The sequence below is a fragment of the Pogonomyrmex barbatus genome, unplaced genomic scaffold (assembly GCF_055798465.1).
Source record: "Pogonomyrmex barbatus isolate J1 unplaced genomic scaffold, ASM5579846v1 scaffold8, whole genome shotgun sequence".
NCBI lineage: Eukaryota > Metazoa > Arthropoda > Insecta > Hymenoptera > Formicidae > Pogonomyrmex > Pogonomyrmex barbatus.
In genome coordinates, this window is record NW_028297182.1 from 8,510,781 (window position 1) to 8,538,746 (window position 27,966).

Sequence of the window (27,966 nt, forward strand, 5' to 3'; positions counted from 1 at the left end):
AATTAGCAAAGACAATGATTCATTACGTCTTGGTACAATCTGAAATATGTTTGTATCGTTTGCAATTCTTGGCGCAACGGTTTGCGCTTAAATCTGACTTCATCTCATTAGACTTTTACGCGCGCTTTTACGAGACGGAATTTCTTCTCGTTAATCAGACGTGGAATGACGCGAGCTCAAATCAAGTTTGTCGGCTCGTAATCGCTCTCGGCTCTCGGTTGTTGTTCATTGAAGCCGCCTCTTCCCGACGACGACTCCAATTTAACGCCGACGGGCGGTCTTTTACTTTCAGTTGGGCGACGCGATGTTTGTCGAGTTGCCACGCGTCCGCCTGGACGGCGGCGCACGTGCTTTTCGGCAGCATTGGGGCTACGAGACGCGACCGTTGGCACCACCACCGCCGCTGATCGAGGAGGACGAGGCAGCCGTCGAGCCAGAAACTGTCAGCCTTCGGGAAGCCAACACCGCATCCCCGATAGGTGAGTACCGTTCGAAATATGGTCGCTCGCGATAATCTCGTTTCCGCGTACAGCACCGATAAATTTTTCACGTCCGGCTGCTGTCCGATTGAGATTGCATTTTATATTACCGCCTGTAATTTTTATGTGTATATATATATATATATATATATATACATATATATAAAGATATAAAGATATAAAGATATATAAAGATCATACAAGATCGCACTCTCTTAACGGTACATCAATTGAAAGAAAAAAAAATTTATATTTAAAATTTATATATATATATATATATATATATATATATATATATATTGACGTCGAATCTTTTTTGATAAACCTTCAGCACTTACGTGATGATAAACGTAAAATTTTTTTTTCTTTCAATTGATGTATCGTTAAGAGAGTGCGATCTTGTATGATCTTTATAGATTGTGCGTGTTTAAATTGAGAAGTTTGAGAAAAGTAATGTAGAATGTTTATTTTCTTGAAGAGTTTATTTATTGAAAACCATAGGGTAGATATTTTTTATTTTATTATATGAAGATATTTCGGTTAGCACTTAGTGATAATACAAGAAATTTAAAGAAATTTAAAGATTTTTAATGATAAAAGAATGATAACACTAATTATTATTAAAAGCATTAACATGATAAAATATTTAATTAAGTATAACAAATAAATTTTATTCTAATTTTTTTCATTAAAATTTTTATTAAAATTTTTATCTCTCTGAAAATAGATGCAAATATTTATTATTACAGATACGTAGAAATGAATATATTATACTAATATTATATTTGATATATTTATTGAAAAATCTCTGTAGCAAGTTGAAAATCGTAAAGACACATTGATATTTTAACATTTTAATTGTACAATTCTAATATGTGTTAAATTTTTATGAAATATGTTAAAATTATTGCTATTACATGTGTGCATAAATAACTGTGGTTGTTACTGTATATTTACACATGAATAATTATTTGGAAAATATTTGAGACAATTTCGTGAATTTTGATTACAATGCAACCTCGAGTCTTCAAACTCGTGTTTGTGTCTCGTACAAGGAGCTCGCGTGATTTTGTCGGAATTGCCGAAATGCTTTGCTGACACGATATTTAACACCGGCTGACATTTTGTCTCCGGCATAATAGCGAGAGAATCGAGGTCGGTCGACATTAATTGCGCTTTGTTTGAATTGTTGCTGGCGTCGCTGCGACTGACAGACACCGGCACGTGGTCCTTAACGAGTTGATATTGTTCAAAAAGAATCAAGTACACTTTTCCCTCCATTTCGCTCCGTTTTTTGCAGCAACGTGAAAGGACGGTGGAGAAAAAATACGATTACGCGAAAAGTGAAATAAGGTACTTTGCGTTTGCAGTATAAAAGTCGCGAAAAGTTGTGAAATACGATGGGATTTAATTTTCATATTTTATCTTGAAGTACCTCGGAGATAAAATTATTTGTGTATTCAGTCAACTATTCAGTTAACTGTTTAGTCAACTGTTCAGTTAACTATTACAGAGAAAAGAAAAAATTTATATCTCAGTAGAATTTATACTGTCATTTATGTATTATCGTCTTTAGTTTAACTTGAATGATAAATTTATAAAAATTCAGAGTGCAATTGTCTTATAATTATGAATATATTTTTATAATAAATTAATAAAGGGCGTACAGTTTTTTGATAAATACTTTTATAATATCATCATATCTAAATAAAGTAGATAATTAAGATACTTAAATATTCTTTGGTAAGGTAGTTTCCTATAATATTTATTTTATTTATTCAGTTATAATGGATAAAATATAATTTTGTAAATGTATTTAATATTTGTATTGGTAATTTTTTATTATGGATTGCATTTTAATAAATTAACATCAATTTTATTAAATTCTGTTTATTCTCATAGCATTTCCTACCTTACCGATGCATTTACTATATCATCTGTAAGAAAGTATGATTTTCTAGATAGTTCTATTACCAACTGCCGGTATTTTATTTCTTCTCATAGTTTATAGATGGCAAAGGAAGTAAGGAATTTATTATATAAAATCATGCGAGAATATATGATTTCTCTTATTGAGCTTAGTGAACGAATCAAAACTCACTATAATGCAAGCACTTGTATATATATATATATATATATATATTTAAACAAGAAAAAAAGTTGAAATAAAATACAATTTAATTTATAAGAAAATTAAAAACAAGATGTAAATTAAAAACAAGATGTGTCTGTAATGGATAAATAAAATAGTGTTTAATTTAGAGATAAATTAGAGATAAATCTATTTTATGTTTTATTCATTTTTAAAAAGCTATAAAATTAATATTTTTGGAATCGTGTAACAAATTGTTAATATTAGAAATATTGTGTTACATTTAACAATTATACAGGATATTTGATCTCAGCAACAAGAAGTATTTTTTGAAAAATTTACCTTTTTTTTTTACAAATGAATTTTTTTAATTTATATAATTTAGAATATTATAATGTATATAAATAATTTAGCATTTAAAACGGAGTTTTAGAAAAAGATTTTGTTTTTTATTATTGTGAAAAATCAGAGAATTTGTATTTGAAGAAAATCGAAAAATTGTGGGAAGAAGAGATTCTATTTAAATACCTCGCACTTCAAGGATACAATATAGCTTGCGAATCATGAAGCATCCTATATTGATCTCTATAACGTAGCTCTTTGTTGGCGGAATAAAAAAGTAAAAGAGTCTCTCAAGCTTCTCTCACGAATAGATATAGTTATGACCTAATTTCAACAAGAGTTTCGAGCTAGAAAATTCTGTTTCTTCTTTGTGGCTAATCTAAAAGTCTTATTGTGAAATATTCCGCTTTGCTATTGTGTGTGGGAGTTGGATGATCCAGAAAAAGCAGTTAATACATAATGATTCCGATAGAGTAATGCTTTCACAACAAAAATTGTTAGAAAAATACATTGTTTCTTCTTTTGTACAGTTAAATTAACGATGATCAACTCATTATTCTCTGAGAAAAGTTTCTTCTTTCATCTTACACCCACTGTGTCAACTTAATCGTTTATTTCATCTTTTCCAATTGATTTTTTTCGTGGCTCGTTATCCTTTTTCTCTTGTATTATGGCTGCGTTATGTTCGTGTGGAAAAATTAGATTCGCACGAACGCACAATGACGATGCGAGGACATCGATGCCGACAATGCGGATTTTAATATACACTCGGTGGCCTTCGATATTTTCGTTACGTGCAAACATTATCCAATCGATGCGAAAATCAAATTTTTAAACAATTGTAAATATCTAATTTGAAAGAATACACTCGATGCTTTTCTCGCAAACAGATATAGTCTCGATAAACTTTTACGCTCATAATATTTCGTAAAATATATTAAAATATGAAGGATAAAATATATTTTACCAAATAATATATTTTAATTAAGTTTTACCTAATTAAAAAATATATTAATCTAATAATTTATATCAAACACTAAAATATCAGTTCTCTAGTATTTTAATTTATGAATCTTTTACGACGAATTTTATTATTAAGGTGCGCAGACCTTTCGCCGCTGTAACACTTTGGCGCGAGAAATCGATATTTTTTTTTTTTTTTATTAAAAAATAGATCGCTTTATGATGAGCCTATTCGCCACAAAACGAGATCGGAAGTAGTATCGGAAAGTGAGGTATCAATTTAGTCGAGGAGTTGAGAGCCTCTCGTTGACAGCCTTCTCCCTTCGCGTCGCGATCGTCATCGCCGTGGTATTGTCTGAAGCACCGGAAATGCTCCCGCCGGAAGAACCATCCTAGTAGTCCGAGCCTGCACCATGTATAGCGATCGCGCGGTCCCCTCCTGTCACCAAGAGACCCGCGTGGGCCTTGGGCGCGTCCGCGTACGCATGAATGCCCGCGCGATTCCGTCCATGTAAATACGCACTCGATCCCGGCACTGCCGTTGCCGATCACGTTCGGCCGATCACGCGACGCGTCATACGGGATTAAATAAGTAAAAAGATTTATAAGTGTGAAGGATCAATCAGAGATGAAATATTTTTGTTTAAAGAACAATTTTTATCATTTTTATTTCCTTATACATGGTGTGTGTGTGTGTGTATGTGTGTGTGTGTGTGTGTGTGTGTGTGTGTGTGTGTGTGTGTGTGTGTGTGTGTGTGTGTGTGTGTGTGTTGCCGGAATATATTAAAAAAAAAAATTGTGTACGATTGTATAAGAGATAATAGGATATTTGTTTTCGAAAAAACTTGGGAGATTAATGGAGATTTTTAATTTTTAATTATATTTAAGAGTAATGTTTACGAACTTTTGAAAAAGGAAATTAGACATTTAAATTTTTCAACTGATACTTTTATCTTTTTGGAAATATCGAAAATCACTAACTCACGAGAATTTTGATTTTCGACATTTGATTTATGCACCTCTAATCGTGGAATCGAATACACATGCATCTCTCATTCGTGGCTTATCTCGCGTGTCACGAACTCGATAGTGTGGACTGCGGAAGATAGACGATCGTTTTCCACGCGATTCACGATATCTTCGAGAAAAATCGTTCTCGTGTCTGACGAATGCGGACCGTTAGCTGCCGGGGAGCCGCCATTAAAGTGTCTTCTCGTGAGTTAAGCTCGCGATTTGTATGCACGAAGTATACCGAACGTGACACATCCGAACGCGGTTCCAACCGACGAGCCCGAGTAAGACAGAAGTTTTTTTTTCTTCGAAGCGCAATGATTAGATCGTCCAGGCAAAAGGATATCGCAATGACTAATTATACGTAATAGTTAGAATACGAAATTATAAAACGGAACATTTACAAATCAAAATTTTGTTTATCTTTTTAAAAAATATCTCTCTTTCTTCTCTTTCTTTTTTTTTTGATTTTTTTTAAATATGAATTTCCATGTCTTTGATGTAATATTGATTGTATATCGATTGCGATTTAATTATAGATTTATTAGGTATGTATGAATTATATACATCTGTATCTGTAACACGTTTTTTTTATTCACAGTATAGATTACAAACTAATATCTTTCGAAATATCACAAATTAATTATTTACAAGAATGAATAATTTAAAAGATCGAGATATTTTCAAAAGTTTTAATTATTATTTCGCATCTTGATCTTAAAAATCTGGATTTTAAATTTCAACAAGTTGACGAAGAAAGCGGAAAATTATTGCGTTGCAAAAGACTTCTTGATATAATATCCATAAATAATTAATAGAATCAAGATCGCATCGATCTAAATCTAATCTGGTGGAAACCAGCTGCGCTCATTAACGCATGCAAAACGCTTTCTACTTTACTTCTGGCAGCAGCACTGAATGAAGATTGTGTCTTGCAGCGCCTACTTTGCGCCTGCGTCCCTAATCTCGCCATTGTGTTTCGCGAGGATTATTTCGCGGAGGTGGCTAATTGCACGTCACTGTGTCGACGTGCGTGGGAAAGCACTAATGATTTCCACGCGTGACTTCGCGAGCGACATTATCTCGCTCGTAATCGCCCCGATTCGAGGAAAAAAAAAATTGAAAATCCGTTGTCGTCGTCATCGAGTGTTTTCTCTTGCTCTTATTTCAAAATTATTCGGTATTCACAGGTAGGAGTAACTCGTCAAAATTACTTATCATCGGAATAAACACTTGACTGCATTGATACATATCTCGATAAGTATTTATCAAAACTATTATTTATCAAAACTAGAATATCCCGTTCAAATACAAGTACTCGTAGCATCAAGAGGGATCAAGTGGGAATTGATTCTTATCGAGATTGGGCTGAAATTCTGCTGTCAAAGCACTTTTTTAAAGGCAAACAAACTTCGATATTTTTAGATAGAATTCCCAATATTTTTAAACAGATTTTTTTTTATATTTTTAAAAGAAAATATTTTAAAAGTATATTTTATTTTGCAAAATTTGTCATATTTTTCAGATATTAATTACAGATATATAAACTAATAAAATTTGAAATTTGATTACGCTTGTATTACATAAATTAGTTTTTAGCTGAAACGGCATGTGAAAATCGATTCAGACCTAAAAATGTGATAATTTCAAGTGTTTATTTTTGTGTTTGTGTCAAATTTTTTTATTTAAAAAACATTTCATGTTTTCCGTATCTTCTTCGATCAATTTAGGTAAAAAAAAATAAGATTTTATTGAATTTCTCGCAAACTTGCCATAATTATCATATTTAACGACGCATTTAATCCATTCGTTGATTTTGGGAAGACGCAATTTCCGTCATGACCTAATGCTTATCGTCACCGACGACCGCACATCCTCCGACGATTACAGAACGAAGATCCATCACGGATAGGCGTTCTGTCCTGGACAGTTTGCATGGTTTTTTTTTCGCGACGATTGCACGCGTGTTATTCGATTGACGAGGCAAATTGAACGTCATCCGGAAGCCTGCGCCTTGTTTCGTCTTACATGATATATAATAACGTTGCGGAAGCTTTCCATAGACTAATTTACATTTAATTACTCGTAGTTAATTGTTACTGCATTTAATTGTTTTCCTTGTATATTTTGCTCTTGTTCATTCAGAAATATGGCACATGTAGGAAATGTTAACTTTATATGACAAATCTGTAATTAATATTTTTTATTGTTTCGCGATTTTTATTTCTGATCTCAAGAACTGATTTTTACGTCATTATTTCTACATCGAGATTTTAAAGAAAAACGCATAGAAATTTCATATTTTTACATTTTTCGGTTATGCAAACTCAAAGCGGGAATCCAGCGGTTTTCAATTGAAATTGCGTTACACATAGAATAATAATACATAGATATTGTATTGCGGCAGCGCTGTATATATAGATATTCGATTTCCAGACTGAATTGAAATTATATTCATCTCACTTCCAGAAAAGTCCTACAATACATTCGCTACAACTTTTACGCAAACAAGTTCATACATTTTGTTACTTGAAGAAGATCTTCCCTCGAGGCTTCAACAAAACAGATAGGATCTGACACAAATGAAAAACAGCCGTCGTGAGGAAAGCGCTTTCGCAAAATTGTTTTTAGCATTCCTTCCAAAGGTTTTACTTTCCCTCGATACGACGACAATCGTCACGTCGTGAAAAACGACGTCGGGATTTATGCCCGGCGAAATTATGCCGATAAGTTTTTATTACGATTAATAAGTTCACCGGAAATAGTATCGTCTTCGTAATCACATAAATCCTAGGCTAGAGGCTCCTCTCGTCATCGTCGCCCCTCCTCGTGCAGCGCGATGATTTCTCACGAGCCGATTGGTGCAGAGCGGACTAACGCGCCGGAATCATCCTCATCGAAAGAGTCCTCGGCGCCGGATGCGATAAAACGGCTCGCCGTCGTCGCCGTTCGGGCTCATCGTCGTCCGTTCCTCCGTTCGGTCGCACGACACCGATATAAGTGCGTTCAACGCCGTCCGTCGGACGGACGGACGTTGCGAGAGCGGCGCGGATAAAAGTCGGTGAAGTGTGCTAGGTCATAGGCTTCTCAGCGATTCGAGCCGAGTGATCCCGTCGTCGCGAAAACGAGCGATCCCGAGGCGGTGTCGTGGTGTTGGACTCCTTTTTTTACCTCGCCAAAAGATCTTTCGTCGCGGCTTCTCATCGCGACGGTTTCATCGAACACACCGTACGAGTGAGCGAAATTCGCGTGTAAGTTAATTTCGACGGTGTAGCACGAGTGTAGTGCTCGAGAGGAGTACTTTAGAAAAATCACGTCGAGTGCAACATACGGACATAGTTAATCTTTTATCTTATCCTGTATCTTTTCTTGAATTGAAAAAAGATGTATGTTAGGCAGAAAGGAATAGTGCGTGTTTAGATACCGGACGGTTTATCGCCGAGGGACCGCCCGGACGAGCAGCGATTATCATCGGATTTGTAGGGATTGACCGATGGTTCGGTACATCTCGAGGGAGTGGTCGTGCTGTTTGCTGTTTGACGATGACGCGCCGATAAGGCGCGTTTAATTGAAGGGGGGAAAGATTCCCACTTGTTAGTTTGGACCATTGGACGGTGTTTACGAGAGCGCGTCATAGCAACCGTGTTTGCAAAGGCGTTCCGCATTGGGGGCGATTATAGCTCGACCGCGCGATCAACGGCATCGCGGCATTAAGATGAGCCGCAAGAAGGTGTGGAACTCCATCATGCGACGAAAGAAGAAGAATCACTTGGATTTAAGCGCCAAGGATGAGAATTATCCCTCGGGCAACGTCTGTAAGTGTTTGCGAGGAAGCCGCATCATCTTTAGAGAGAAATCTTCATTACCGAGCTCTTGCTCCGGTAACAGGTGGTTTAAATGGACGAGTTCAAAATGTCGAAATGTCAAAATTATTATTTATTTTTTAAAATCCTTACGAAGGTTCTTCTCTGAAGAAAAAGCAAATACACTACAGCTTTCTTCTCGCTTTGATTTGTGACGGAAGATCCTTTGCTAACATCAACTGCTACGTAAACGCTTTGTTGGTATTATTCACTTTGTGCATTGTTTCAATAATAGCACAGCTGCGAGCTATGCGGAACGTCGGCAGAAGCTCGAGGTCTTTTTGCGGAAATGAAAACCGCAACTTGTTTGCCTCACGTCATTAAATATTCCGAACGCGTGAACGCTTGCTCGTGTGCGCTTTGTGACTTCGCGTGGAGCTTCATCTCTTTTTCATAAAATTCATTATCGGATCAGCCAGATTTACCAACGTTAACGCGCAGAATATTATCCATTAGTTCGCGCGAATCATGCTAAAAGTGCACACGCAAGCAAGTTTCCGCAAAGCTTATTAAACCATTTTTTTTCGCGTAGAAAAATTTTCCTTTATTTTGCGTTTCATTGATCGGAGTATAGTCGTAAGGCCGCAATTTTGCGTTTTCCTATTTCTCCGCCAGACTTATTTTTCTGCTAGTTTTGCTTCATCTCACAAAATTTGAAATTTTCTCCGCCGCTGTGATTTTTCATTCGGCTTTCTGGCGAGGGAACCAATCGGGTATCACGCGCTATGCCTTTTATTTCCTATAAAATTTTCATTTCTATCCCTCATCCCGTCCCTCGACGTTACATCGGCTTGACGCCTTTCGCATTCGAGATCCCACGGTCGAGAGAGAGAGAGAGAGAGAGAAAGAGAAAAGTCGAGATTGGCGGCATCTGTTGAAACATCGAACGGGAGCGACATCGTATATAGCGGAGAAAAAATATGACTGGTTACGAGAAGCGGTAGCTCTGCGCGAGACGGAAAAAGGAAAAATCGAGAAGGAGAGATAAGTGTGCTAAATCATAATGTAAGATAAAAGATAACAAGATAAGTTCTTTTCAAGAAATTAATAATCCGATGAAGTTGGTATAAAATCAGAGTCAGGTTTTTTTATTCGTCATTGCGTCTCGCAGCCGATGAATGTTCTGGAAAAGAGCGCGCAGAGAACAAGAGAGGAAGAAAATAGGATGAAAAAAGAAACAGAACTGCGGACGGATCCAATAACGGGAATAAAAATACAGATAAAAGAACGGAGAAGCCGGCAGTGCGAATAAGCCCCTAATTGTATTCCGTCGATTGGCTTGACATTCGTTATCTTCTTCTAACTTTTTTTTTTTTTATCCGGAATCACTGTTAATGTTGTCAAATCCTCCTCTTTCGCGATCTGGAAGTAAAACATGAATTATTTACAGGCGCTTTCGAAGTGGATTTAAAATTCGAATCGTCCTGTTTTCTATTCGTCTCTGTGAATGGGCGGAGGACAGATGAATAAAGAGGGAGAAAATGACGGGACTGTGTGTTGCCTCTGTAGTCGATTTTAATTGAAATGTCCGCACATTTAATTAAAAATCACTGTCCACTATGATTCCGATCTGAAGTCGACTGTTCGACGGGAGTCGATTCTTCACGCGCGGTAAAATTGCGTTTTGTGACTCTCTGCTTTTATAAAAAAAAGAGAAGGAGAGAGAGAGAGAAAGAGAGAGAGAAAGAGAGAAGAAACGTTAGGAAAAAAATAATGAGGATACATATTAATACATATTGTTAGATCGCACTTGTCTCTTGCGTAAAGGAGATAATATATAGAACAAAATGAATTGGAAGATATTGTATTATATGAAGTTGTATTTAAAATTCTGATTAGAAGCATCGTCCTATTTCTGATATTATTTATAATTTGGTGGAATATAATCGAGCATATGTATTACATGTATCGTTATCAGACTGCAGAATCTTTCAAAGATTCGTATTAGATGTATTAGATTTAATTCTTACATTAAATTACAAATTTAACACGGAAAAATCTTCTAATATAAACGGTAATAACTGTAAACAATATATCGTTCTTTTCTTTAGATCACTAGAATAATATAAGTAATATACATAAATAATAAAATAATAATTAAGTTCCTGTAATAGAAAAAATATATAATTAATTGATTTAGCCTAATTATTCTGAGATAATACACAATAAATACTTTGATTTTTATTTTTGAGACGTTATGAAAAAGTGACTACTGTAAGGTAATCGAAGCTGAACTCTTTTATGTTTTTCCATTGTTTTTCAGGACGAGGGGGACAAACTCCTCGAGAGAGAAGAGTCCTCCATTTTGTCGAAATGTTGTTAGATAATTTCGATGTTGAACCGAATATTTCCCGAACCGGTAATCGTTAATAACGCGGCTCGAAGGAAACGGTTATATGGATTAATTGGCGGAACGAATCGCCAACGGGGAGATACGGGCGCGGCGTTACGCGAATCGTTCCAAATACGGAACCGCGCACATCGAACGGCCATTTCAGCTCTCTTCCTTTTTACGCGGAACCGAAGGAATCGGGCGCGAAAGAATCGTTGCCCCGACGATTAGCGCCCGGGCGTAACGTCCGAAATGACGGCCGGGTAATTCGCGGGAGTGGAGTAGAATGAAGCCGTCGCCGGGGAGTCGAGTGCCGGGGATGGATGGCCGGTTCTCAATTTTTTCTGAGAATAAATAGTTAATCGCCGACGCCGGATCGGATCGCGAACTGTTTCCGGATATGGCGCGAGTCCTTCAAAGGGGAAGAAGCGATTCGAGTCGCGCGCCCGCGACTCGCCCGTACTCTTTGTACGCGACCTGGTAACGCAAGCGAATAATGATGTAAGGCGACTCCCGTACTTTGGTTTCACGCGGTGTAATCTCACGGTGTAATCTCACTTAATTGCACTACCGTCAAGGGAGAATTATTTCGATTATCAATTTAATGCGCGGTCACATCTCTCGCGTCAGAGCGATCGGTAAATCCAAAATCCAGCAAATCTATTTTTGAATCATATATCTTATTTAAAAAAAAAAAAAATAATTGTACATTATAGGTGGAAATTGAAATAGGAGAATATATGAATTTTTTGCTTGAAATTATAACAAAGTATTTTTGCATGTAAATTAATAATTTCGCATTTGCTATTATTTATAAACTGAATTTTTCGATTAACCTAATTGAAAGAGAAAAAGAGAAAAGATTCGAGGGAGAAAGCTTTTTTGTATTTAATATTTATAATTCTTGTTTGTGCTACATTTATTTTTGTTAAAGTAATGAGAATTAATTGTTTGTCATGATTTTTGATAACAACAAAAATATATATTGTGCGAAATTTGAATTATTAAATAATTCAGATTTAAATGGAGATTTTAATGCAAATATTGAATTAGAGATGACTTTTGTAAATTTTACGTTAAATAAAATCTGTTTCGGTGTTGCATGTAAACTCTTTATATGAAGTAAACGCGATGAAAGCTTTGGGAGCTTTCAGGCAACGCAAAAAATTAACGAGCTGTGGAAACGAGCTCTCGATAAATTTCAAACACATGAACATGGCCATGTGTAAAAATATAGCAACAATCATCATCTGCACGTTCATCCAATTGCTTTCTTTTGCATTGCGGGATCATATTCCACAACAGGTACATTAATAATTAGGAGCTTTACGGCGCGTCAGCTGGAGGACGAGAGTAATGGCGGCTTTGTCTTTCGTCTCGAGGGCTCTTTCCTCTTCTGTCGCGCTTCGTCTTTTGCCTTCTCCGCTTTCGTGCAATTTCTACGTTCTCCTCACCCACTCTCTCTTTCGTCCTCCGCATCTCTAGATCGTGTATCCGCAATCTTTTTCTTTGCGGGGTAGACTCTTGAAACGGGATAGCTGCGCAAATGCCGAAAGGTTAGAAAATGATCGAAGGACGAGAAGAGTATCTTCTTACTTCTTCGAATTTCTTTAGGCGATACGAGGCTTTCAGTTTACCACGTTTTATGCTAAAAGAGATTATATTTGTAATATTTCTTTTAGAAAAAGAATCAATATATAAAGCTATATGATAAAGCGAGTGATGACGATTGCATTAAGAACATTAATCAAAGTGTAATCTTGTTGCTTCTTTTGTAGCGATTAAATTTTTTTTAAATCAGATGAAAAACGCGTATCAATTTAAAAATAATACGATCTGAAAGACTTGATAATTGCATCCATTGGGTAATAAATGGTGACTTGAAGAAATGACTTAATTTTTTTCATTCGATATTCCTTCATCGAGAATAATAATGGGATAATCAGAATTCGTCTTACTATCCACGATATCACGATTCGCTGAGTAAGATTTGTTTTTGCCGGAGAAGGCAAATCGAGCGCAGATTTGCTATAATGTTTTATGACCCATAGAATACTTTCTTTTTCTCTGAAACTCGCGCACAATTGAAGTGCAGTAATTATGAGTGCCGCTTGCCTTTTAAGAATCGAGATAGTCCATTGTATCTCCGTACTCTCTTCTTCTTACAACAGCTCGTAAAAGCGGCGTTCTAATTGTGCGACGTAAATGCTTATACCCAATCTCCATTAAAGACGCTCAACATAGCATAGCCCTCGATCACTAAGAACAATGAATTAAAATGATTTTGACGTCTAGCCAAAAGTAGATTTTTGCAGATATTAGATATTTCGTTCGGTGAATTTGACAAATTTGAAAAATTTCTTTCTTTTGCGTTGAACTGAAATTTATTTTATTGAACGATCAATGATAAAAGTTAAAGTTTAATTTTATTAAAATTTTAATTTCTTCTTTTGTATGTAACATAAAGAATCTCGTAGCAATATGATTAGTAGTTTAAGATTTTAGATTTTAGATGTAGGTGTAAGACAAGAAATATACGAAGTATTTATCGATTCGAGTTAAAAAATATTCTCTAAATTATATAATGTTATTATATTGCTGTAAAATAACTTTGGTTAATCAACCGAATGAGGATCTCATTTCCTAGCGGAATCATCATATCGATTAGGTTCATCTGGCTCCTCCTACATTGTCGTATGAGTCAATCTCCTTGTACGGAAAGGAGAAGCCGTTTGTTCCACACCGGAAATACAGCGTGGCTGACGGGTCTTTCTTTATTATGAGCCGCACCTTATTGTCCTTTTCTTTTGCGATTCAAAGTGATTTGAGTTTTCTCAACTTCTCAACGAAATATAATTTTCACGAAATTGGAAAATGTATTATATTTATATTTGTAACTGGATTTATAATTTCCTTTTTGCAAAATATGAAATTTTTTTACATCTCTCGATATAATTGAGTCGTTTTAGAAAGATTTAAGATACAAGCGATTATTTAAAATTTTTATTTAACATTTCACAAGTTTTAATTGTAAAAATATCCAAAAAGCTAAACTAACTTCTAATTGTATATTTATACACATGCTACATCGCAGAATGCGTTCTTCTTTCATTCAAATCACCTTCGTTCTTCTGAATGATCCTGACAGCGCGTTATGAAATCGCGGATGCAACACCGGGAATAAAAATACGACTGAAATAAATCACAGGAATTTCAAGCTTCGAAAGTAAATTTATTGCGCATTCGCTGATGTAAACATGTGTAATTGTGATTTAGAAATTGACTGCGCTTTCTCTTGCCCTTTTACTAATGAAACGGCGCCCAGCCTTCTGTCAGTGATAATTATCGCGCAATCTCCTTAGCGACAATGCATCTAAATTCAATTCAGTATGTCGCAATATATCAATGTAAGCTAACTGCATACGAACCAACCGACATAACAAGTTTTGATTTTTCGTTCGTTTTGACGAGTTCGTGTAAACATCGCTTAGAAATGTTTGGCAAGAAATTTATGGTCATATCACTGGTAAAATATTATTATTTATTAAATTATTGTTAAGATAAGAAATTGGAAATTAGGGAAATAAATTTTTCTTTATTCGAGATCTCAAATATGAAGAACTGTTGCTATTTATGATTTTTATTTTCATACTTGAGAGAGAAAAAGGAAACATATCGCGTAAATAATATGATAAATGAATATGATGAATAAATTAGCAATATATACGTGGTAAAATACGAAGAAAGTATTTGGGACACTCGGGGCGAGGGGGGGGGGGGAACTGTACAACGCTGTGCCAAAATTTATTTCCGCCAACTTTGGAAGAAGTAGGTTACGAAAACAAGTCTATATTCCATAAACTATCGAATGCGAGTGTGTGTGTGTGTGTGTGTGTGTAGCGCGGTGTATGCGGGTGTGTGACAATTTCAATAGATTATCATACAGTCACCATACGTCCGGGGACGGGGATGAATGGACCAGCATGTTTGTATTAAATATCTGTTTTTCCTCTCCCTTCGCATCCTCCCTAACGTACGTCGATGCACACATGTATCCGTGTAGTACAGATACATGTGCCAAGTGATAGAATTACGGAAGTGTTTCCGTATTTTGCCGTTGGCCTTATCTAGCCTTCTGATTGTGGCGACAGTGGCTCTCGATTGACGCTTCCATAGTTTCCGGCGTTTGCTTAAAGTGCCTAAAATACATCTTTCTGAAAGTTTTCTTGCGAGTCGATGCTTGCGGGTCGATCAAATGATTATCTATCTATTAAGATACTGAACTATTATTTTAATATTAATAATAAAATTGATTTTAGCTTTATTTGCTTTAAAAAATAAATATACAATAATCCCTTCAAAATATTTACTAATTTATAGAAATATTATCCAAATTTCAAATCACGCTTTATTTTTTACTAACCTGGGAATACCTTTAATTAATTCAACACTAAATACAAATAACACAATTAAATTTTGTACATAGTAGGTTTTCTTATGTATGCTTGACATTATATAACTCGAGGCTACGCTTATTTTCTTTATACTTTGACAATTTTGGATTTGTCAATGTAAATAATGTCCATGTAGCGCCGTTATTACGACGAGTTTCTACGTTGCCAAGAAGAGGATCTCAACATAGGCATACCTTGGATCCCGAATTGTCCTCGTTGCGCGAGCATGATAACAGTCACCTTTTATTGGAGTGTAAGTGTGCTATCGCGCAAATATATTTTTATAAGTATTATTTTACAAAAATCTATTATTATAAATATTATTACAAAAAAATACATATAAAATTTTGGAACAATTTGGAACAATTTGGAACAATTTGGAACAATCGTAATTAAAGGAATTTCTTATTTTATTCCTTATTTCCTTTTATAATGATCAATTTTGTAAATCACTAGCCTATTTTCTGATCTGCGATCTAAGATTATTACATTTAATTAATTTTATTTTCTCATTTATCGGCTCGGAATATCTAGAAAGGTGTTACTTTTCTCGTTGCAATTAAGTCGACAGACGGTAGAATGATTTTACTAATGTTTTCGCGAGAAAATCGGCCGCCTGGAGTCGAGCCAGCGGTATTTTTACGCATTTCGTCGGTCGAATGAGACGGAAACTGCTGCGCAAACGCAATATAGGACGATCTATGGTCGCCGTTACATGAGATGACCGGAATTTTGGGATCGGGAGTAAAAAGAGAATTTTTCGATGCAGTTGTGCAGGCTGTATTGCGGTATTCGTGCGCGGAAACTATGACCCATATTCGCGGGCCATCCACAAAATTGAAATGAGAAATCGTAGAATGGAATGAATGTGGGTACGCTCCGCTTATTTACTCTCGCACAACGCGGTATTTAAAATTGCAATTCGATTGAGGCATGTCGAGATAGTGAAGTTTTAATTGACAGTGGCGTGTGTGATTCATATCGAATTTGCGAAAGATATACGTCGGTCGGTGACGTAATGATAAAACGTACAACAACAAAATAATGAAATATTTGACGAAATATAAAGTCAAAACGAGAAAAAAATGAGGCGTAGTAGAAAACAAAAGCACTGATTAATTAATGCCGTTTAGTTTTATTTTTTTTCTCTTTAATTTTCCACGATGTTGAGTTAAACCGTCCAATTTTCTTCAATTACCACATCATTCTGTTCTGAGTTCTCTCTGTGAAAGTGAAAAGCTAGCTTGGATTGTTCTGCGAAATTCGTACAAAACATTAATTAAAAATCTGGAGGAGCGTAATCTCTCTCTTCGAGAGACCTCGTATCTCACGCAAACATTTCCCTCCTCGTTTGCTGATCCTTAAGCTTGCTAAGCATGCGAGATTTCTTTGAGATCTCGCGCTCGAGATTAAGACGACGGAAGTAGACCGAGCGCGTGGAAATTGGCAGAAGTGCGCAATGAATGCGGCTTTCACCGGATTACGCAAAGGAAGCGGCAAAACTGTTGTTCGAAATGCACTCGAGAACGCGAAACAATGACCAAGAAACGCGAGTAGATTCAATTCATGGAGCAGGAGGAAAAATTATGCCCCGGTTTCCCAACCAGAAAAAGCCAACCGGTGTGCAATTACAGAGGATATTCTTGATATACCTTCAGAGTCGTTCCCCAAGCATATTTTATTAATCATACGAGTTAAATTTATATCGATGAATAAATGAATCAACTTATTAACCGACCATATATTACAATCGAACGAGTACGATGATATTGAGAGTAATCGTTGCGAATAGATTAATAGATAAAGATCAAAGTAATGTAAATTAATATAATTGCAATTAAATGTAATCTCTGTTACTAAATTATCATGTTGCTAATTGACTGTACATAATTTATAGGTAAAGATTAATTTTCCAATATAGACAAAAGATAAAAATAAATTAATTATTGTTGCAATTAGCACTAAATAAATGTTATGATGAAACAATTTTATTCTAACAATTTTATTCTATAGTTCTATTTTGCTTTAATGTGTCTTTTAATTTCCTTATCGGACAGAGTATTTCGCGTAAAATTCTATTTTACGGCGAAACCAAACTCGATTGTGTGCCGTGACGTATATATATTTAATGAGATTATACACTATTTGACGGAGTAAAAAGTTCATCTGGTTACGCATCATGACCTGATTTGGCTTTATAGCAATTAATTTTGTTTCTGCCAATGATAAAGGCGATTTCGTGGAGGAATATAAAATTGATGAAGAGCAAATGACGATCTTTTTTGCAACTCGGGAGAGTTGCCCAGTATTAATGTGACAGACGCAATCAACGTAAGAAATAATGGATTTCGTAAGAGACGGACGATCTCGCGATCTCTTTTAATGCGATCTCTTTTTTTTTTTTTTTTTCAAGTCCTCATCCGCTTTTCTCACCATATTCTAATCGTTGCGTAACGTGAGAAGCGTTACCGATTTCAAAAGATAACATAGAAATGTGCGACGCACAGAAACGTGAAATTAACGGTCCGTAACGATTATAGTTATCCCATTCTAAGCAACATAATGACAAGCGCCTTCTGACACGCGAAATTCGCCTCTGATCTCTATCGCGCTACTCGAAGACGCTTAAAAATGATTACTTTCGGTATTTTTAAAGCTCATATTTCATGATTATTATTTAGACAACATTAAAAAATCGTATTTTGCAATCTGATACATTTACGTATTGTGTGATTTTAGATTGTGAAATAGTCAACTTTGTTATTAATAATGATTCTGTTATAAATAATATCTAGCTAATTTACAAAATATAAATATTATAATTTAATTTGTAACAAATTTGTAGTTTTTTTTCCTATTTTTCAATTTAGTATATAAACTTATATACGTGTAGTAAAAAACACAGTTGATGTTGCTTTGAAGTGATATTTAAATCAGGCGCCTTTAAAATATCTTTTTGATCTTAATAAATATTTTTTTGTTAAAAAGTTAATATTAACTGTTGATTTTTCACGGAACGGATATTTCACACATGCAATAACTGGCTAGTCGGCGAATTACTCCTTAGAACTTTAATGAAAAGTAACTTCGCGCGTGATGAATCGCCGGCTTACGCGTGCAATGAGCAAAAGTCAAAGGTGATTTAATTACCGGTGACCTTATTTATCGCCACAATTGTTGAATTTTATGTGAGAGACATTGTCGTTCTTAGTGAAGTCATAGAAATTATCCATTTACTCAAAATATGTATATTAATTTTTATTACTTAATAATTTTATTAAATCGTTGATCATAGCGAAATTAATCTCATTGACAATTGTAAAAGAGTGAAATACGGAATGAATATAATTACAAAGAGAACGAGAGAGAAAAAGCGGAGAAGAGAGAGAGAGAGAGAGAGAGAGAGAGAGAGAGAGAAAATAATGCAAAATAAGCGGTAATGGTGTTTTATTCGTGCGTCACTACATAAAAATAATTTGTGATATTGCTGTTGCTCCATGCTGTTAATTAATTAATTTACATCGTTGCCACGAGTAATTACGGAGAGCTACATTTACCCCAAAAATGGAAAATACAGAAACGAGTATATTTACATAGCGAATTTCTCATATGCGGAAAAAATAACCGTGTACCAAAAACGCGTGACGTATAATTGCGGCTTTTTCACTTCTGTCACGGCTGTGTCCTCGTTAGCACGATTCCACTGCGCAAAGTGTCGCAAACGAGGGCGGGATTGACCAACGGACAGATCAACGGACACGTGGTCAGGACGCCTTAATTGGTTCACGTAATTCCGCGCGTATACATTCCACGTAAACGTTCGCACGAGTGGCGCATCGTTGCGCACGCTCGCTCGCGATCGTGCCTTGCGTCGGATCGCCGAATGCCTATACGTACGTACGTATGTGTGTGTGTGTGTGTGTGTGTGTGTGTGTGTGTGTGTGTGTGTGTCTGCTTTGTGAAAGGACACGCGAGAAAATCACCGATAGTTTCCGACAGATCCGAAGGGTCGCCGAAATTGGTTTAATTGGCCGGATTGGGCTGAGCCAGTGGTACGTCCGATCGTGCGTCGCGGTGCTTGACCCGGGTCTCGAGTTCAATGAAAACGCTTTCATTAATTTTTACGTGGGGGAGGGTGGCCTATACACACGGCGTATACACGGAGGGAAGTTCTATCCCTGCCAGTTTCCATCCACGCGATCGCCGTTAATCCACGTTGTGTCACTCCCAAGGGCTACGTAAATATGAATGCGTTCTACTAGACACGGCTTGCAGATATCCCGAGTTAGGTTTGCTTTCCTTGATTCGACTTCTTTTATTTAACAAATGGAAAAATCGTTCTCGAGAAAGGAAATATTCGTCTAATAAATATCGTTCCGTACTGATCGATAAAGTTTTATCGCGCGTATAAAACCTATCAGCTTAATTCATCGTCATTATTTTATTTGTATCTACGTGTGTAACTTTGACAGAAAAAAATCTTTTATTTAATAGGAAATATAACAGGAAATGTAATTATAAAGAATAATTGCATAATTTTTTTCAATCATGTTCTATCTTTGGTTCAAACTGTATTCTAAATCGATCATTAATATATATTGTAAAACTAACGTTTCTGATAACATCTTCTTTTTTTGTTACAGGTGAGTCAAAGTCCCAGTCTTTGCCAAGAGGCTTTCCACCACAAATAATAGTACAGCAGATTGATGATGAAGGTAAAAACTTAAGTTAATCAGTCTGTGAAGTTAATTAGTCGTTAATGTTCAATTTTACAATCAAGCGTGCTGCCAGACCGCTTCCTGGGAATGTTAATTACAAACGCGATTGTTTCGCGAGGAATAATGCCACCTTTGTCGACGATCGTGGAAAGATCCGAAGGATTCAATATTCCGACGCGATTCAATGCGTATTTACGATTGTTTTCTACTTCAAGGGGGTAGAGAACCTTGCGGTGCTCGCGTAAGAATCGAGCGCAAATATCCAACGATTTCAATGCAATTAATATATGAGAAAATATAGGAATCGACTCGTTAGCCTTCTCGTTTGTCAATGAAAATGCAGCAACAAGAAACACTTAATTTTTCATGCGTGATTAATTGACCTGATTGTTGATTGTCATACTGAACTCAATTTATCGCGATTTAGAGCAACATGAAATAAAATCAAATTTGTATCCTAACAGTAAACGAAGCCTTTGAGAATTCGAGCCTGCCCTGCATATTGTTCGTGAATGTAACATCGCTTTACGTATAATAAAATCAGTTAAATTCGCGCATTGTGAAAGCTGCACTGTCAATTGCAGTTTGTGAAAAAGCGCTAATTTTTCTACTTGCTGCGTGGAGCGAGGTCGACTCGGTCCATGGTGCGATTCGTTAAAAAGTCCAGAGCAATTTTATTCTCCCGACGTAATTTACCATTTTCACCTTTGTTTTTGGTTTATGATCGAGTGACCCTTATTTCTTGGTTCATCGATGGTTCAGCATCGGCAAATGCATTTGTCTCGCAGGAAGATATATCTCCAGTACGTTGGGACACTACGTGCACGTTAATTATTCAAATTGTCGCATATGCAGCTGCCGCTTACACAGTTTGCTTGTAGCTTGTAGACCGACGAGTATCGTCCGCATGCGTTTCCGGTCGTTCCGTGCGTTACGTACGCGCTGACACGTATGAATCTCAAACATGCAATATCCGTCTACGTTCCTCCGTCTCTCTATCTCGTTGTCTGCCTTTCAGAAGTGCATTTTGTCCTTCGGCGTACGTTGTGTGTCCTTCTGTTAATTTTCTTCCTGTATGCGAGATTATTCCTTTTCCGTAATCATTTCGTAATTTTCTGTTGATCTATAATTAATTTCAAAAACTTCAACTCGATATATTTAAAGATTTTAACAAATACTTCAAGATCTAATATTTTATAAAATATTAAAAAATTATTAATATAAAAAGAAAGAAAGGAACGATTGAAGGAACGAGAGAAGGAACATTTTTATTAATGTGTGTGTGTGTGTGTGTGTGTGTGTGTGTGTGTGTGTGTGTGTGTGTGTGTGTGTGTGTGTGTGTGTGTGTGTGTGTGTGTGTGTAAGCAGTAGAAGATTAATTAATCTCAAATCCTTGGAAATTTATTATTATAACGATGCGCATAAAAATTACTATCAATGTTGGTGTCGATGAAATACGAATTGCTTCCGGTGACATTTGGTGAGAATGTACAATGTTGCCTCCATCACACGTACCGGAACCGGAAGAACAATGTTGTCAAGAGAACAAGTAAATCTACCAGGTGGCCTTCCTCTTTCGACTTCTTTGAGAGCTACTCCGCTTTCTCGCCGTTGTTTTCATTGAACAGTATTATATTTTTCTCTTCGTCAACGTGCGACATGCAACTATGAATACTTAACTTCCTGCGTTCTTCCTTTCTTTGTTATTATCTACGGAAATTTGTATTACGTTAATTGTTTTAAGATTGTATTACTGTATCGCTCGATTTTCATCAGCAATAAATTATGTTCAAAGATTGTAAGTTTATCTAAAAATATGTATTGAATGAAAAGAAATACATCTCTCAATATGTATTTCTAATTATTAACGTAAACGTCGTGCATTTAACGAGACATGGGAAAGTAGTATTATACTATTGGCAAAATTTCTCCAACAATTTTCTTATAGCATAACTTTACTCATTTAATGTTGAGTAAAGCAGATCGCGTGGCCAACCTCCTCGATGCATTACGTTTCATGTATAACTTGCTCGCACGGGGATTAATTCTTGGCAAGCGGCCCGAGGAAATGCGGGCATGATTTCATTGATATAAGTTTTAGAATCAAACTTTAACTTCGCCGTTCGTTTCTCGACGGCTGCACGCTCCGATCTGCCGGTGGTATCATAATATAACAACGTACATTTGAGAAATTGTTATTAAAATTACCTGGTCACCAGCTGTACCGATGTAATAAATTTTAATTACTTAGTTGAAAACTTCGATGCCGTTACTTTTCTCAATAAACACTACTGCACTACTTCTTATTAAGAATATAGAGGAAATTAAATCTTATGGAAGAAATTAAATTTGACGTCGCTGTGGCTGTCAGATCCGCGAGACCCTGGCACAGATCACGAAGCAGTACGGTGCTACTTGAAAGGAGAAAACACACGTCTATCAAATAAGACTTTAACCCGGGCGATTGCCCCATTTGTCTTCTCAGCTGGAACTTATTAGAGAAGCATCGAGCATTCGGCGTGCGCTTTTAGCGCGGCGCGGAGAACTAGATTCAAGGTAAACGGATCGAGCAACGGGAACAAACAAACGTGCCCGCACTGTGGCGCTATGCGAAACGAGAAAATTATCGACCGTGCATGAATGCTCCTACCTTCGACGTCATTATCACAAAACGAAGACCCGCGGTGAGCATTGTTAGCGCGTATTTATGATGCGGCATGGCTGAGAGCCAGGCTAATGCGACAGTAGACGTAATGCGCCGTTTTGCGTATAGCACGTAGTGATTCACACGAGTCGTATCCCGAAGTTTCCCGTATACGTAATGCACACACACACACACACGTGTCTATATCTAGGTCGCCACACACGAATGGGGATTTTGGAAATGGTTATGCTCCACGGCTTGCCGCGCATATTTCATCGGGCGTAGCTATTAGGGATGGGTCCATGTGCCGCTCGCTGCGGAAATTCCGTCTGCTCCAAGGTCCGCATATCCTCCGAGGAATTTACCTTCTTGGCGATACGCCGAGAGCTTTCGCGCTTAATAACTATTATTAATAACTATTATTAATTGTCGTACAATAGCACGCTCTGGCAATATCGATCGCTACCTTGTTCCGCTCACGCAATTTTTACATCCATTAAGAATACCTGTATATATACGGTGTATATCGCGTGTATTTCGCTGAAACGGAATCATGAAATCGGAAAGAATCGTATAGCACTTTAATAGCGAGATAATATATTTTTTGGTAGCAAAGCCCGACAGAAATGACATACTTAAACATTACGAAAAAAATTGTCTGTTTAAGAATCGTTTATGCCTTTACCATACGTCCGATTTAATTTGTTGTACGTATGGTTGTTTCCTTCGTAAAAAGTTGGATGATTTTAAAAGACTTAGTGCTACTTCTAAATGCATTCTAACGATGTTTTTCTTGTTATTAAAATGTCAAATGCAAAATGAAGGAAGACTAACTTTGAAAAGTAGTGGAGGGTTGGCTATGAAAGTCATATTGGAAGAGCGATCTACTCGGAAAAGAAGTTTACCCAAGTCAAAGTAATAAGACACTTCATTATGACAACGACGGACTGTAAAATTTTTAGAAAATATTAACTTGCAGTAAAAACAACATTGTTTGAATATTAAAAAAAAATTTACTTTTAATTATAAAATTTCCTTTTTCCTAAAGTATCTTATTTTCTATCAATTTCATCAAATGTAAACAATCGCGATCCTGTAAATGTAACAAGAGCAAAATGCATAAAAATATAGATTTTAATGTTTCCTGTTTTCTAAATATTTGTTCACAATTTATATCTAACTTAAACATTTATAAAATAATAGATGATACATTTATAGAGTGATATTGTTTAAATATTACATTTAATAATAGCTACTTTAACTATATCATAATGATTGAAATGTTATTCCGTGCGTGAACTTGACTTGAAATGGCATTATAAGTTTTTCTTCTAATAATAAAAAAAAAATATATATATAAATCGATTTCTTCAAAATTCTTTTTCGAAATGTTATTCCTTACGTTTCTTATCGGATATGTCATGTTCCGTGGGAAACTTTTCCTAAGTGAAAAGTTCACGCATTTTCTGTGAGAAAGCACAAGTGGTAGCATCACGAAGCAAGCATATTTTCGTGTGTTGAATTCCATTACAGCCGACGCTTGCTGTATTACGACAATAAAGAGATCGGAAGAGCAATCTTCGGAAATTGGCAAAGTTGCGTGAAATGAGAATTCTTTCGCTCCCGACCTCATTTTTATCAAGGAATATCAGACGGGTTCGAAGAGCGTTGCTCTATTTACGGATCAAGTAGTACTCTTCCGTTCTCAAATTACTCTAAAAGTTTGTGAACGAGTAGATAAAAAATAATATATAATGATATATAATATACGATTCTTTATATCATACGTTATGCTTGAACCAGTCAGGAAGTGATCTTCAAACTAATTTCCCACTACTGATATATCTCTCTCGTTCATTTTATTTATCTACCGAAATATCTTTTGTCTAATTAAACATTTTTGACTGATGATACTTGCGAATTTGAAAAAAAAAAAAATTATTAATAAAAGATCGAGCATTTTAATTGCGATAATTTAATAACACTGATATAGAGATAATTCTCGGAAACATCTTATAGTTTTAACAGCTGAAACAGCTCTTGAATGTTGCGAGATCTAAAGATAAAGTTTATATCAAATAAGAAAATAAATGTTACATAATTCTAAATGATGCATGATTTTGAAAATGTCAATCGGATCGGACATGTACGGTCGTCTCATGTGTCGTGGAAAAGGCATTTATCCACGTAATAGCGAAGATTCTTGCTTGAGTTCATTTCCAAGCCTTTCATATACGTATATTCACGGAAAAAGAGGAGTCCTTGCGACACTCTCGACGGCGCAGCATCCACAGCGCTAAAAATAATTCGTTCTGTAACCGTGGCACTGGTTCGCTCACATGTTTGCTGGCGCGCTTGCTTACATCGTGCGCGAAAAGGGGCGCGGAAAAGCAACGGCGCAAGAAGCGGCTAAAGAAAAAAAAAAAAAAAGCAGGGTAAGTAATGTGGGGAATGTTGAAGTCGGTTGATAGGTAAAGTGCCATGCTGATCCATGCGGGCTCGATGATAAACGACATTCGTTCATCTAAATCATGAGCGTTTATGTCTTGAAACTGAAGCATAAAAAAAACTTGCTTAAAAAAAACAATTGTAAATTCCTCAGTTTTTAACACGGTGTTTTGCTTTTAATAATTTGCATTTGATAATTGCACGACGATGCAATTGATAATTTAAGAACTGTGAAAATAAAATTTTGTTAAAAGAATAATAAAATTAAAAAAAATTAAAAAAAAATAGGAAGATGAAAAAAGAGTCAAGAATTGAAACTTTCGATGCAAAAGTGAAAATTAAATATAGAATGTTTTATTAACTACTTGAATAGAGATTTATATGATTATAATTACGCTCCACGCTACATTATTTGCATAATGCAACATTCTGTGTACACTAATGGTCGAACATTCGAAACAACAATAATAAAAAATTACACGATTTCTTGTGTTATTAATCTCTGAATTACATTTTATAATGTTATAATTATGTCTTTCTCTAGCGGTCGAATAAGCTAAATTATATAGTTTTAACGTAGAACGTTAACGGAATACATATTTGAACATATTTGAACGGAAATAAATTTCGGTTCTTTTTATGTTGTATAGCGTGGAGGAAATTATTTATCTCTTCCTGCCATTTTATGACTTGTAAAATTAAACACGTCGAAGATATCCACTCAACGATGGAAACTATCGACGTGCAGGTGCGCTCGCGGTTAAACAGAAAGCGACGATCGTGTCGTAATTATATATCGCACGCAAAGTGCCACACGTATACATGCACATGGAAAATTGGCTGTGCCAAGAGTGGAGAAATTGTCACGATTGCTATCAGCCTATTCTAGAGATTGGTCAAAGTGGTTCGGTCAAAGGTCAATTTAACGGCACAGTCAAAACTGGCCGACGCAAAAAGAAAAAAAGCGGAGGAGAAATTGTGTCAGCTCAAATAAATCAGATTTTCTCCTATGATGCAAATTGCACGCTGTCCCCGATGCATTTTAATTGATGTGTCATCGCTTGTACAACGGAAAGCTCGCTCATAAATACTGATCGAGGACTAATGTATACCGAAAACAACGACGTTCGTACATTCAGAATGTATTATTTATATAAATCGAATGAAAATTTATTATAATGTTCGGCAAAAATATACAAATAATCTTTAAACATTTACATCTTACATTTATTACTCCGGAAATGTCAAAACGTCCATGTTTGATGTGCATTGTAGAATAATTTTTTTAAATAATTTTGTTTCCCACAAGTTTCATTGTGCTATCACGACAATCGCAAGTGGCAATTTTGCAAACTAGTGTATCGCATTTTCGTCCGTCGTCTAACGACATTGATCCGGCTTTCGCCGCCGTTAGCGCAAATCTCGAAATTCGTTTCGATGCAAACCGGTTCGGTATTTCATCGTCGCGTCGGCCGGCTTGCACTTTCGCACGATGCCACCTTCCCGTGGCGTCAGTGAAATTACCCCGATCTGACCTATACACGCTACTTATAGCTGATGTAGGCTCCTCGCTGCGCGAAATCGCACACGAAGACGCGAAGATAGGAAAGATCATTTCCAAAGAAACGCATGGCATACGAATAAATTTGATGATTTTACATATATAAACATGTGACAAGTTTATATAAACTTATTTATTTATTCAATTTATATCACTTATACATATAAATAAGTTATATTATCTTCTTAGATATATTAATTATATTTTGCTAATTATATTTCGTAAGAAGCTATATTTCATAATTTCTTTCTAATAACCCTATTTTATATTGTCTAGATAGTCTAAAGATTAGATAATATTCATTAATCTTACATTTTTCTATCTCGTTTTCTTGAGAGGAAGATCGCATCACGTGATGTATTTGCCACATACATGTGAACATTGTATGGGGGGTTCAGGACCCTAACTGAGAAGGAGGAGCACACGTGTCAACGAGACCGTATGTGTTTTTTTTTCTTGCGTTCAGTCCCTATCTCTTTCATTGTCATTTTTCAAAGTTCGTCCCTTTTCTTCAATCCATGCTGTCTCGTGCTATTTATCCTTCTCGCTCTCTTACCTCATGTTTCTATCTAGACAATTTGGCACGTGTTCGATTCATGTGTTTGTAGGAATTACAAGCCTTCCTAAACGCCAGCCTGAATTACAGTTTTCCATCCTACCGTCTGTGAAATTGTAATATTTGTTGCGTGTGTTTGTGTATTTTAATATAATAATTAATAATATTATATAAACTTTTAGTTTTGTCATTTTAATAATTAACACAAATTACGTCAAGTTCTCAGTTGTTAATAAGAGAATAAAAATAATTAGAAGTGAATGAAATAAATAACATACATTTTTGAGAAAGAAGGAATTTTAGAAATTCTATTTTTCGCTTAGGCAACACTGACATAAACAATGGCATAAATAAATGGTAGATTTTATCCTATAGATAATTCTAACAATTTATTTCTAATTTATTTCGTAACTCAAAGATAACAATAATAGCAATTAACACCTAAATATACGAAATATGTTAAAATCTACTCGCAGAAATAAGATCGTCGCGCCGACGTGTGT

At 35.9% G+C, this 27,966-nt stretch overlaps 1 protein-coding gene across 1 annotated transcript in view; it reads left to right on the forward strand.

Moving 5' to 3' along the window:
- Positions 1-27,966, forward strand: part of LOC105422679 (uncharacterized) — a 130,142-nt gene that overhangs the window by 49,504 nt on the left and 52,672 nt on the right. The window contains exons 5-6 of the mRNA XM_089083980.1: positions 293-479; positions 20,180-20,251. Coding sequence (XP_088940106.1) covers positions 293-479; positions 20,180-20,251 — 259 coding nt within the window. The remainder of the gene's footprint in view (positions 1-292; positions 480-20,179; positions 20,252-27,966) is intronic.